We start from the raw sequence: 13,971 nt of genomic DNA on the forward strand, positions 1-13,971 counted from the left end.
TTGTCCTCGAATTCGACTGCGAAAGGGGGTAATTTGTACTTGAGGTAACGGTCCTACGTGTCCCCCCTGCCAGGGAGTGACCCCACTGGGACCCACACGCAGCGTCATATCCCTATATCTTGGTGTCAGAAATTGCCATGATAGTAGGGCGAAACAACAGCTGCTGAAATCATGATCTGGGCATGCTTTAACCCTAACCCAACTAGGACTCACTAAAGCTCACTATTAAAACCGCTCTGCGTGCACGGATACCACGGGACTTGATGACGCAATCAGACGAAGTCATATATACCCAGGGAATCATTGGCCGGGCCAACGTCACCTGTGTAGCTACATGCTGGGGATCTTCTGCGTGGCATGCGAGGGGTCCGAGGCTCGAATCCCGGGGGTGCCAAGTGACTTTCTTCTTCATCTTCTCTCCTTTTTCGTTCCTTCTTTCCCTTCCGATAGCACAAAAACCATGGGTAGGGTTAGGGTTAATATAACCCTGTTTAACGTTTTTAACTAATGGAAATTCGATTTTATTTTGGTCCGGTTTTTGTTTTCAAGATGCAAACAAGCGGTTCAATATGCAGAGTTTTAAAAGGTTGGCACACTCTTTCAAAACAAATATTCATGTGCAAGCCTCAAAATATGGTTTATTCAAAAAAAAATTACAACAAAATATTTTCAAGGAATAGAGATTTTATTATATACCCCCCCCCATACATGTAGGCCTATCCAGCGTGGAAGTATATAGTTGGTCATAGAATTCATTTCAATTCAAAGGAATGCGATGCAATTCTATGCCTCATTGGCTATCTGTCCAGAAGCAAAACCATTTACTCGGTCCATTTCTATTTAAATTACAAATACTCCGTAAAGTTGCCAAAGCAATATCACGCTGGGAAATAACATGGCACTGGATGAAAAACAAAAACTACACTACAAACAACAATCATAGATTTTAATAGGCACCTATCTTAAATTATCTTACTCTACACCCTTAGATCTGCAAGTGCATTTTTGAAACCATTGATATTTTGAATATTAAGCTAAAGCCAAGAATTTTCTGCTTTACAATTGCTAAATTCCGCTTTTCTCTGCTTTGTAATTTTAGCACATTTCTGACATAATAAAATTTCACAAGAATCTTACCAAGAATAAACTGATTGGGTATCATGGTTGCAATGGGGGGTATAGGACAGGCGTTGTACGGAAAATCTATGATGGATTTTACTTTATTTTGATGAATTTTGAAGACCCATTTCATTTAGTTTTTATTTATTTCTTTTCAATTGTATTTTTTTTCTTTTTCTCGGTCATTTTTGCTTATTTTTATATTTTTTTCTCAGAAATGCGTTTTCCGCTTTACCTCCGAATTCCGCAATTTTCGCGGAATTTCCGCAACGCGGAGAATTCTTGGCTTTATATTAAGCATTGAAGTTTGCAATTAATTCCAGTCTAGAGTCTAGGTAAAAACTGAATTTGTAAGCATCATTGCTTTTTGGTCTCATGACTCTAAACTTGGACGGGTGGTATTGGCGGGTTTGGCATGCTGTCTGAATGATTCTGAACATAATCCGGTATGGGAATGGCAATGAGATCTTGTTGGATTTTAAACATAATGGTTAGTCGTGATTCCAGTCATCTTTGCTGAAGTGTGGGCCATTCAAGTTAGTGCAGTATGTTAGTCATTGTACCTTGATTTTTTGTAATTTCTGGTAACAAACCTTGTGGCTCTACGTTGGACCATCTCCATTTTATGAGTATCCGATGCTGTATGGGGGTCCCAAACAGAGCATGTGTATTTAAGCAAGGGTCTACCAGAGCAAAATACATCTGTTGTTTTACCGCTGCTGGACATCTCCATAGATTTCTGTGGAGGAACCACAATGCTCAGTTTGCTTTTGCTGTTATATTATTTATGTGCTGAGACCATTTCATATTGTATGTCAGTTCAACTCCAAAATACAGATGGTGTGAAATGGATTCCAGTTGATCAGATGCCATCTTGTAGGTATGCATAATCAGATTTTTCTTGGTAGTGACTCTTAAAGTTTTACATTTCTTTGTGTTGAATGACATTTGCCATATGTTTGACCACTCCACCAAGATATTTAGGTCAGACTGAAGAGTCTTGGTATCCATAGGTGATTTGATAACTAACTCGGTACTCGGTAGAGAAGGCAATCATCAGCAAATAGCCTTATTTTTGTTTCACTGTGAATATTGTCGGCAATGCCATTAATATTATATTAAAAACATGAGTAGCCCCAAAACTGTTCCTTGGGGAACTCCAGACTTTACATGAACTGTTTCAGATGTTTTCCCCTCAACAACGACCCTCTGGGTTCTAGATGTTATAACCAGCAATCTATCCAATCCACGATGGGTCCTTTTATGCCATAAAACTCCAATTTCCGGATCAGTCGTTGATGAGGGACAATATCGAATGCTTTTTGGAAATCGAGTATGAGTATGTCTGTTTGTAGCCCACTGTCCAGGTTTCTAGTCAGATCTTCTGCTGTTACTATGAGTTGTGATTCGCAGGAGTGTTGGGAGCAAAAACTGTGCTGAAAATTTGATAAAATGCTGTGTTTTTCAAGATGGTCCATTATGTGGCAAAATATATGTTCAATTGTTCGAGTAATTTACTTGTAACAGATGTTAGTGAGACATTTGTTGCCTTTCTTGAATATGGCAGGTTCTTCGCTCAGATCCTTTAAGATCCGTGAGGGAATACCGTCAGGGCCGCAGGCCTTTTTGGCATTTATCTCTTGAAGAAGATCTTACACCTTCAGTATCAATGATTATATCCCGTCTGCTGGGAAAGGATTGCCTTTCATTACAGGAAAATGACATAAATTTTCGTCTGTGAATACACTAGAATATTGACTACTCAATGCTTCCGCTTTCTCTTTGCCATCAGAAAATTCCTTTCCATCAACTAACAGTGTTTCTACCCCACTGTTGTTCTGTCTCATATGATTTTGTATATTGCCAAAATCTTTTACTAAACTATGGGCAAGAGGTTACTATCTTCTGTAAGAAGGCCCATTAGGTATTCATTCTTTGCATGTTGCAACTCTCTCTGAACAGTTTTCCTAAGATCTTTAAACTTTTCTCTGTTTTGGCTGGTGTCATATATTTTGAGGGTATTATAGACCCGTTTCTTTTTACGAATGAGCTTTTTTATCCGGGGTGTCATGTACGGGACATCCCATCTTTTCTGAATGGTTTTCTGTGGCACATTTTCCTTCATCAGATTATCTATGCTTTCAGTTAAACATTTCTTGTTTTCTTGTGTCCAGTGACTGGCACTTTCCTTGTTGTACTGAGTTTGAAACGCATTGGCTTCTTTTTTAAGATTTTCCAAATTCATTTTCTTGAAAATGTAAACTTTTCTAGGTTTTTTTGTTCAGTTGACATTTTGGTAAATAGGAAATCAAGAATATTGTTCTTACAAATTGGCTTATGGATATGCTGATGTAGCACATAATCTTAAACAATATCTAAAAGACTTCTGCAAACTCTATAATACTGGGGGTTCAGCTTCCCAGTTGATCTCAGGACAAATTGAAGTCTCCCCATATATTTATGATATTTGGTAGAGTACCATTATTTGATAAGGAACTCATAGATATCTACTACCATTTTCTATCACCATACCAAATTTGAAGTTAACTTGTGATTCAAACTTGGTATGGTGATAGGATATGGTGTCCTGATATGCTGTATAGTGTTGTGTCATGTTATTTGCATATTTATGAATATTAATGAGCTTGTAACAGTGCAGAATGTTGATGGGTGATCCAACCCTTTTTCAGAATATTCTTGTTTACAATTTGCAATAAGGAATAGAAACACCAGTCATTTCAATGGTGTGGGCGTAGGCAAAATATGCAAACAAGCTCATTAATAATCATAACCCTCTATCATGCCCCTCCCCTTCCCTCCCCCCGTCAACAGCCTGCCAAAAGGCTTGCCCACCCCCTTTCACACATGCCAAATTTTTGAGATCCAAATTTGCAAACCTTTTAAGGTTAATAAATATGGTTATTTATTATTGCACAGGCCTTAAATAGACAAAAACTACACTTCACCAAGTCAAACAATCAATCAACTACATGCCCTAATATAGTTGGCCAGGGGGAGGAGGGCACATCATAAATTTTTGGGGGTATGCTCCCCCACCCCCAGAATTTTGAGGTGGTGGGTTGTTGTTGTTGGGAGCTAATGGCATAGGGTCTTTCGGAGCTGCAAACCGTCAAAATCAAGGGTCTTTCTTTGCTCTTGTTGAAAATCACCATGGGATAAAAAACAGAAATTCACTAATTTACGGGTCTTAGCACTCTTATTTTGGTTGAAGTCAGGGGTCGACCGGAGCTGCGTGGTCCAAAAAAGGGTCTTTGCTGGGTAACATACCTGTATGGTCATTTGTGTTGAGTTCCCACCCTCCTCCCGATGGTAGGTGCTAATGAATAAAAAAAAGCCTGATTACATAATGTGAAAAACTAGTCAAACTATCGGTCAAAGTTGACCTTTCGGGTTGGAATTTTCAACATTTCACACTTGCATGTTGGGAGATAGGAAAGAATGGACTTTTGTTTATAGGGCATCATCAAACTTTTAGTTTGTTCCTTTAATAATGTTTCTTTTCTGTTTTTTCCTTTCATAGGAATATGCCATTAACAAAGGTACCAAACATCATCATCATCATTGGGCTGACACTCCTGATTCATATAGGTCATTGCGACATCATACTAAGTGAAATCAAAACCATCTCCAACAATGGCAACAGTAACCATGACAACCAAGAGTTCATTGAACTTTATAATCCTGATAACCTTCCTGTTCTTCTCGACGATTACACACTGGTGCTATACAATGCAGATTCAAACCGGGCTTATGCGATCCTTTCACTGCAACATGGCATGATAGCGTCTCGTACCTACTACACAATAGGATCAAGTGATGTCAGCCCTCAACCAAATAAATTGATTGATGAAAAAAGTAATGTGAACCTTTTGTCATCTGGTGCTGCTGTTGCACTTTACCATGGCAACAGAGGGATGTTTGTATACAACATGCAGGTGACAAATGTCTCGTTAATTGATGCTTTTGTTTATGATAAATATGACCAAAATGGTAATACTGAGCTTGCTCAGATAATTACACAAGGTGCGGTGTTTTACAGAGATACTGAAGATGATACTTTATCTATAAGCAGATGCAATGGACTACTTCCCTTCAATCTGTCACACTGGGTAATAACCTCCCCACCCAGGGAGCACAAATGATTGTACCCACACACCTCCCATCATCCCTCCTCCTCTTCCAATTGATGTCCCTCCTCTATCCCTCAGCGATGTACCCCCTTTAACAGACTCGGACATTCCGACGGATGCAGATCTGCCACCGTATGCTGACACAAATCTGTACCCATTCATTGTTATCAATGAATTTGACACTGATTTGCAATTTATAGAATTGTACGATGGTGGTTCAGGAGGCGTTACATTAGATGGGCTCATGGTCATATTTTATAGCGGCGCAACGTCGATGGTGTATGCAAATCCGATTAATTTAAACGGTTACAAAACAGATGCGAATGGATACTTATTGATAGCTCCTGCCAATCTGTTTCAAGATTTGACTCATATAGCACTATTAAATGCGATTCGGAGTGATGGCGTTAATGCCATAGCAATTCATTTTGGTATCATCAATGACTTGGCGGTTGGCTCATCCATAACAACGCAATATCTTGTGGATGCTGTCGTGTACGGCGATATTTCCAATCCTGAAGATAACTTCCTCGTAAGTGTTTTATCACAAGGACATGTCCCATTAGTGAAGGAAGAGTGGGAACCAAATTCAAATGTTTCATTAAGTAGATGTCGTGGATGGGCGCAATATATGCCGCAGTCTTTCAGAACTACGCCCTCGTCCCCACTAGCAGATAATGTTTGCGAACTCCCTACGATCGTCATCAATGAAGTTAATGTTGTAGGAAAGTCGGGTGTAGAAGATCAGTATATTGAACTATATGATGGTGGACTTGGGCACCAAAGTTTGGATGGCCTTATAATTGCGTTATATGATGGTAAAACTAGCGCCCTCTATCGTTCATATGATCTAACAGGATTTACAACTGACACCAAAGGCTATGCAGTTTTGGGATTTATCAATGCTTCATACGTGAATATACCAGTACATATTGACCCAATAAATGGATTTCTTGAACCTGGCCTAGATGCGGTGGCGCTTCACTTGGGTCCTCCGCCACGGTTCCGAGTAGATGTACCTATATCTACATATAACCTTGTTGATGGCATCGTGTATGGCGCTGCTGATGACCTTGACCTTGCATTTCTTCATTCATTTCTCCCACTACATGATGTACCCAATGAGCTCACAGGTTACGGAGACAAAGATCATTCCATCAGCCGCTGTGCATGTTGTGCCCAGTTAGACTCTTCCGCATTTGGGAGCGGCCCCGTGTCTCCAGGAGAAATAAACACGAATTGCATGCGTAATAGCGAGACTGTGACAGAGACTTTGGAACATTACCAGGATATTGTTCGCATTAATGAGGTTCGTGTTGATGTTTCGGGTTCGGGGAATGGAGAGTTTGTGGAGTTATATGACAGTGGATTTGGCGGTATCCTACTAGATGATATGGCAGTTGTTATATACAATGGAAATGGTAATGAAAGGTAAGTTGTAATTGGAGGGGATTACGTAAACATTTGGTTTGAATACAGGCATTTTCAGAAAAAACTTAAAAGTGGAGGATAAGTAAAAACCAAATGTCGTGGGGCACCATGTGGGGACTTGTCGATGAGACAGACATCGATGCATGCCTTGAGCATTAGATGCATCAACATCTCAATACGCATGTATTATTTTGTAGGGGTTCTTCGAAAAAAATTTATGTGTACTTCTCTATATCTACTTTTTGCTGTTTTTGTAAGCTATTTAGTATACCAATTTTAAACAAAAAGCACCCAAATTTGCTTGAATTCAACTTTGTTTCCAGTCAACACATTTGCCGGAACATGATGATAGTAATGATATATTCTATTTTATTTCAGATCAAGTCAAATCTTCCCTCTAAATGGCTACCAAACCAACCCACAAGGTTATTTTGTGATCGGCACATCAACCGTTACGCCTGCCCCTCAGATGACTGTAGATGCCTCAACATTGTTTCCTAGCCAGATAGATGGTGCCGCAGCTCTCTATAAGGTGAGCCTCAATGGGCTATGCTAGTTAAAATTCATACACCCCCTGTGGAAGACATGACCTTAATCACCCACACAGGGAGTGTGAATTTCAAATGGGATTACCTGCATGGGTGACTATTTGAAATCTGCACTCCCTATGTGGAAGATTATGGCCATGTCTTCCATAGAGGGTGTATGATTTTCAACTGGAATAGCCCAATGATTGGGGGGGGGGGGGTACTCAAATTTTGTTAGGTAGACTAGTGCCTTACAGATTTCAAAAATACGGGCTCCAGACCGAAGTTTGGGGGGACATAAAATGGGGTCTCTGTAACAATAAATGGGACTTTGTTCAGTGCCATTTCTGTGAGCATTTCTCAGAAATATGGTCAAATTTGAAGGTAATTTTATTGTATTTGGAGGAAAATTTAGGCAAAAGGCTATGGGGACTTCATATGCGGGTCTCCAGAACAGAAAAAGAAATTGACAGGGGTCTCTGGAATGCAGCTTTAAAAAGGGGTCTTAAGGGCAGCACTCACCGTAGTGCTAGGTATACCCCCTTCCGGGTCAACACAGGAAGCGGGGCGACAGAGGAGACACAGCCCCTTATTAAATTTTTCAATGTTGGATGTCCCGACACTAAAAATCCAAATAGATGAAAAATAAAGCAATGATTGCCCTGTGCATCTTCCTCTTTAGCATGAAAAGCTCTGTTTTGAGCAAAAATAGTAAAATATGCCAAAAAATCAGGTTTGAAAAAAATTAACCAAATTCATATTATAAGATCGTACATTATGACTTTAAATAATTTACACCACAACATGCAAGAGATCCATTTATTAGATGACAAGATGAGTGTTAGAAATCTCAGTTTAAATTATTTTTCATGCCTTATTCGTGCAAACTGTTGCAGGTTCCTACAGAAGACATGATGACCTTTACCACAGGTACATCAGCTACTAGGGTTGGGCTTATTGATACGATGGTCTTTGGGAACTCTCAAGACTTTGATCTGGAGTTGGTGGAGATACTGGCTCCAGGTCAATCGCAAGTCAACACTGAGAATATAACAGGTAAGCTTAAGACTATTTTAATAGTTAAAACAGGGCTTCAAGCTGCCCTTTTATTTTCTTATACTTTTTCCCTATATTGTTGGGTCTGTAGCTCCCTGGACCCCTAGGCCCTGGACCCCACGACTTGAATTGATCCTATCATTTAAGTAAAGGAATGCACATCAGCTGAAAACCGTTTGCAAATTGTTTTTCTGTCAAAACATGGTGCAAGTACACACGCTTATGTACTTCAGATGATATTTACCGTATAATCTGTATCTAATTGCTTTTCAAAAGAATATGTTAAAATAAAGCAAATTTAGACAGTATTTTGCATTGAAAATGCTGTAAACCCCCTGGACACCACCAGGGCTTTTAAGCGGGCCCCTGGACCCCACACCATGAAGCTCGCACACTTCGATTTCCAACTTTTACCCAAGCACTAGTTTTCAATTCATCCCCCTGCTTCTTACAAAGGTTTCCATCATCACACCCACTTTTAAAACTTCCTGCGTACGTCACTGATGTCACTATTTGCAAATTGGGGTAGTTCTATAATGTAGTAACTCAGTACATTATAGAACTACCCCAATTTGCAAATAGCCAGCGATGTGAGCAGTGAGCAAGTAATATTGTTGGAATATCTTGGATCATCATACAGGTGTTCGTGACGTGTCCAGCACAGAGCCTGTGCTATGTAAAGTTTGAAATGAAATACATATACAAATGTTTGCGAACTTTGTAACAATTTCGAACAATTATATCAGGGATGTGAGAGTTCCTCTTTTCAGCTGATTTCCTCTTTTTTTGTTGCCAAAATTACGTGTTTTTCTTTTATTTTCAGCCCATATTTGGCGTTTTTACCCTGATTTTACGCTGTTTTTAGTGATTTTCCTTGTTTTTGGTCTGTGGCCTCTCACACCCCTGTTATATGCATGACGCAATTAGTATGGTTCTTTTCAAATTGCAAAAATTTAATTCTGCAAAAACATTTTTCTTTACAGTATTCAGTTTAACCTGAGACGAAAATACCAACAGGGATCGGAAGCCAGGTCTGTTACGGCTTTATTGGCATGCTGAGATCAATCAACACAATTTTCTGCTTCAATAACTAATTGTACCTAATGCGCATGAGCAGTCCAATTAGACTGGCGCGACATTTAAAATGACCTCGCTTGGATCAAAACAAACTTGATAGGATGGACGATGTGTATGTGAATTGGGAACAAACTTGTGATTCAAACTACATGTTACTGAGTCTTACATCATGATTTTTGACCATTGCAATACATTAAGGAAGTTTTTGCATAGTTTGAAGCACAAGTTTGTCCATTCTGTCAAGTTTGTTTCGATCTGAGCATGTTTTATGCACATAAAGCCGTAACTGACCTGGCTCATTGCACACAGGTGAATTGAGTTGTGCTTCTGATGCCTGTTGGTATTTTTGTCTCAGGTCTAACCGTCTGTTACATAATTTGCGGCAAAATGGTTCACAAAATGTGACTAATTGTAATGCAATTTAATTTTGTCCTATTGCAATAGGATTTTCAGAATTTATAGCAAGAATAAACTATATGTGTGGTGGTCTGTGAAAACATGGTGCAAGTTCCTGTCTGTGTTTTTAATATGTAGCAGTCTTACAATAGAAAATTTTATCAAAAATAAGTCTGTCGATGTTTTTAATATGTAGCAGTCTTACAATAGAAAATTCTATCAAAAATAAGTCTGTGGATGTTTTTAATATGTAGCAGTCTTACAATAGAAAATTCTATCAAAAATAGATCAGCTGTAGATTTGGATCCCAGGTTAAGGTTTGGTATTTTTAGTAAATACATTATGACATCATGTTCTGAGGCATCAAAATTGTTTGCATGGTCTTTATCTCTAGTTTGAAAAAATGATTTAAGAGTGTTGATTCTTTCATATTTTTCAAATTTTAGTCCATTTTATTATTATTTGCAGAAGACAGGTCAATCCTTCGCTGTTTCTCTCATCAAGCATCAGAACAACTTGGGTTCACAATTGGCCAGTCATCACCAGGCTCAGATAACCTTTGCCCTGTGCTCCCTGTGGTCATCAATGAGGTCAATGTTCAATCTCTGGCTGAGGATGTTGGAGAGTTTGTGGAGCTGTCTAGTAATGGGGTGGCTGGTTTTCCACTAAACAATCTTAATCTGGTATGTAGATAATTTGTTGTTAGTGTCTGTCTGTATGTTTGTTAGAATGCAGGGAAAGGAGGGTACTTTTAGACCACTTGACATCATTATTTATCAACAAAGGTGAGGGACTGGTCTATCGATATGCTTGAACAAACTGCTACACTGTTCAGTGGCTTTCTTGTTATATATGAAATGTGGTGGGCGATTTAAAATTCACATGCCCTGAGCAAACTACGGTACGTACGGACACTGCAGGGCAAAGAACAATGGAAACTGTGATAATTCAGATGCATACTTCCGGGCAATGACGTCACATGTCAAGTGGTCTATTGTTTACATGTTATAGAGTGTGAATAAAAAACCAAACCACAGGGAAATCAGAAATTTGGGTTCATGTAATATTTTGTGTAAGAAAGACCAAGCTAATCCTAACCCTGACACTAATTACCCTAACCCTATAAATTGTAACCCTAATCATAACCGTAAACTCTGTATAATTACATGAAGGGGTAGGCCTAACCAATAACACATAGGTATAGGGCTGGCCATCGGGTGCTGGGGTGGTAACAGGTGCTACAAAGAAGAATGGTGTAGCTATAGGCCTATACTTCGCTATCTGGAGAGTGTATAGTTTGTAAGTTGCAGGGTATGTAAAGGGTTGTTCCAGTATACAAGATACAGGTTAAAAGAAGCTGAAACCTTCTAGCAGGAGAACAGAGGGTGTAATTGAGCTATTCCATTTGAAATGCACACACCCCATGTGGAAGATGTAATAGAATTCTTCTACAGGAGAAGTTTGTTTTGCAAAATTTAGTAGAATTGGTTATATGGTTAATTACTTTGAACCCGTACTCCCCCTGTATATGCCTTTACCTATATCGTACACAAGTGTATTTCAAATGGAAGTTTCCCCAATTGTTGATTCTATATGAAATCAATACGCTCTCTGTTGAAGACCAGCTAAATCTTGCACAGGGGGAGTGTGGGTTACACATGGAATAACACATTTTGTGGTGTGGACTCAATTATTACACATTTTGGTTTTTTTTATCAGGTATTTTGGCGAGGTCGCCAACAAACAGCGTACAGAATTTACCGAATAGACGGCTACCGAACAGACTCAAATGGGTTCTTCCTCATTGGCTACCAAGGTCTGATATCACCCCGCCCTGATATGACGGCATTCCCACGATACACAAACTACATCAGAGATGCGTCCAATGTTATCTCACTTCACGTCGGACCGCCCTCGTTGTTCTACTTCAATATGCCGGTTACTAACGAAGGACTCATCGATGGCGTTGCGTATCGTAACCCACACAATTCAGGGCGAGCATTACCACCATCAATTCTTGAAATGCTGACACCTGGAGTGGAACCAGGTGTGGAGCCATTTTTAACATCACCTAGTAACAGAGACGAGAGTGTAAACCGATGTGTAGGGTCATCAGGCAGTGTTAGTTGGGATGCAGCGCACATATCGCCTAAAGCACCAAACCATTGTTGGAACAGAAATAATGTAGAGTTAGTTATCAACGAAGTCAGTTTGGTGAAAGCAGAGCAGTTCATAGAGCTGTGGGACAAGGGCCCTGGATATACAAGTTTAGGTATGTGATTCTGTTTTTGAAACTTTCTGGATAGCACCGTCAGCTATGGGGTGGGGGGTAAATTGGGGGTATTTGTGTCCTTGCTGACCGGAAAGAAATGAAAACAATTTGCGGTCTCATATGTAGCATTTAGGTATCGCATGCAGAACAGTGTGCAATGTCTCACTCACATGACAACGATTGTCTTGAGCACATTCTGATCAAAACCGAATACCCCAACTTTTGCTCCATGCTTGTATCAAGATGGTGGTCGAGTCCTGGTTCTCTGGTTTTACTGTGGGGGAACTTTTAAGTTGTGGATTCTATAGCTATAAGTCCCTATTTGTATTTGTACTAAGTAAAAATGATTACAGTGTGATTCAGTCTAACCTCAGGGTTTAGGGTTAGAGTTAGTAGGATTTTGAGGTATACTATCTTTATATCATTTAATATGATCTTCATCTTCATCTCTCCCTTGGCAGATGATTTTGTCATCATCTTGTATGGCGAAGACAACATCTCATACTGGACCATACCACTTGCAGGGTACCAAACTGATTCAATGGGCTATTTTGTGATAGGAGTTGCAACAACTGTACCTCGTGCACAGTTTATATTTGCTGATGGTGAGTACATTTTACTGTTAGGTTATCCACTACACCTACGTGTCAAATGGGAAGCTGCCTTATGGCACATCATCTATCAGGGTACCAGAACTTCTTTCCTTCCCCCTCGCTAAAAAGCAACTATAATTTGGTTCACCTAATGTTTGGTAGTGACGTCAGTGTTTTTTTGCAGTTTTGCCTGTACACATGCGTGTACACTCGCGATTGGATACTGCGGCAAGCAAAATATGCACATACGTCACTACCAAACTTGAGGTAAACCAAGTTATAGGCCGTTAGGCTTACTTTCCCGTTTAAAAGCTCTAAAAAGTTTGGGCTGGTAACTTTTCACCCGGGCCTGTAAGTACTTTTCAGAGTTACATGACCCGGCTGGCCTGTAAATTTTAGAGGCATATTTCTAACACTGGCACAGTGGACTACAATACAAATCTCTGCAGTTTTTCTTTCTTTTCCAACTTTTGATGCACCAAATTGAATTGTCAGTGATTTACTTTTGTGTCATTTTTTGCAAATTCAGGTTTCTTGCGGACTCAGTCAGGGGCCATTGCACTTTACAGAACCTCAGAGGACAACGTTTTACCAGACAGTGGACCAGCTTCAGCTGACGACCTCATCGATGCTGTTGCTTATAGCAACCAAGATGGTGGTAATGAGTTATCAAGAATTCTTACTCCTGACTCAACTCCTGTGAGTATTGTTATTAAAAGTGGTAGGCCTCTCAATGTAAGACACAACATAAAAGATTGAAACATGCCTCTTTAATTAATACACCTAAACTTTTTTAATCTAGCTTATAAAAAAATTGAAATTGTATTAAATTTGGTCAAAATTATGAACCTGAAAATCCAGGCCTCATGAAAAAAATGGGTCAAATTTTGATGTGGGTTCTCTTTCTAATTTGGTCATCTGGGGTACATATATACAGATCCCCCTTTTGACAGTGATGGCATATCCCCGTATGGGCAAAGCATCTTGCTTTGTCAAGCTGACATAGTATGGGTGCTAACTGGTGCTTGATCTCTTCTTTTGGTTAGCTGGCCTGTGCCCGATACATTTTTTAAGAAGCAGATTATTTATTTAGCAGCAGATGCTAGAAGCAGAGTTTTAGTGTTATTAGGGACGCACCATTAGATATCAAGGGGGGGGGCTGGGTAGTTGGGGTCGTGACAAATTTTTTTTTTTTAGTACCTTAGTGAAGCAAATTTTTTTTTTTAGCCCCTGCATGAAGCAAATTTTTTTTTTTCAACACCTCGGAGAGACAAATTTTTTTTTTTGCAGTCGTAAAGTCCTATAATTTTCAACAACTTGTTTGTCGGGTTGTAAAATTTTGTCCATAT

At 39.5% G+C, this 13,971-nt stretch overlaps 1 protein-coding gene across 1 annotated transcript in view; it reads left to right on the top strand.

Moving 5' to 3' along the window:
* Positions 1-13,971, top strand: part of LOC140142035 (uncharacterized) — a 142,224-nt gene that overhangs the window by 51,892 nt on the left and 76,361 nt on the right. The window contains 8 exon segments of the mRNA XM_072163947.1: positions 4,661-5,259; positions 5,261-6,701; positions 7,080-7,233; positions 8,125-8,284; positions 10,226-10,440; positions 11,477-12,029; positions 12,491-12,634; positions 13,152-13,321. Of these exon segments, the coding sequence (XP_072020048.1) occupies positions 4,661-5,259; positions 5,261-6,701; positions 7,080-7,233; positions 8,125-8,284; positions 10,226-10,440; positions 11,477-12,029; positions 12,491-12,634; positions 13,152-13,321 (3,436 nt within the window).

This window comes from Amphiura filiformis, chromosome 2 (assembly GCF_039555335.1).
Source record: "Amphiura filiformis chromosome 2, Afil_fr2py, whole genome shotgun sequence".
NCBI classification, from domain to species: Eukaryota; Metazoa; Echinodermata; class Ophiuroidea; order Amphilepidida; family Amphiuridae; genus Amphiura; species Amphiura filiformis.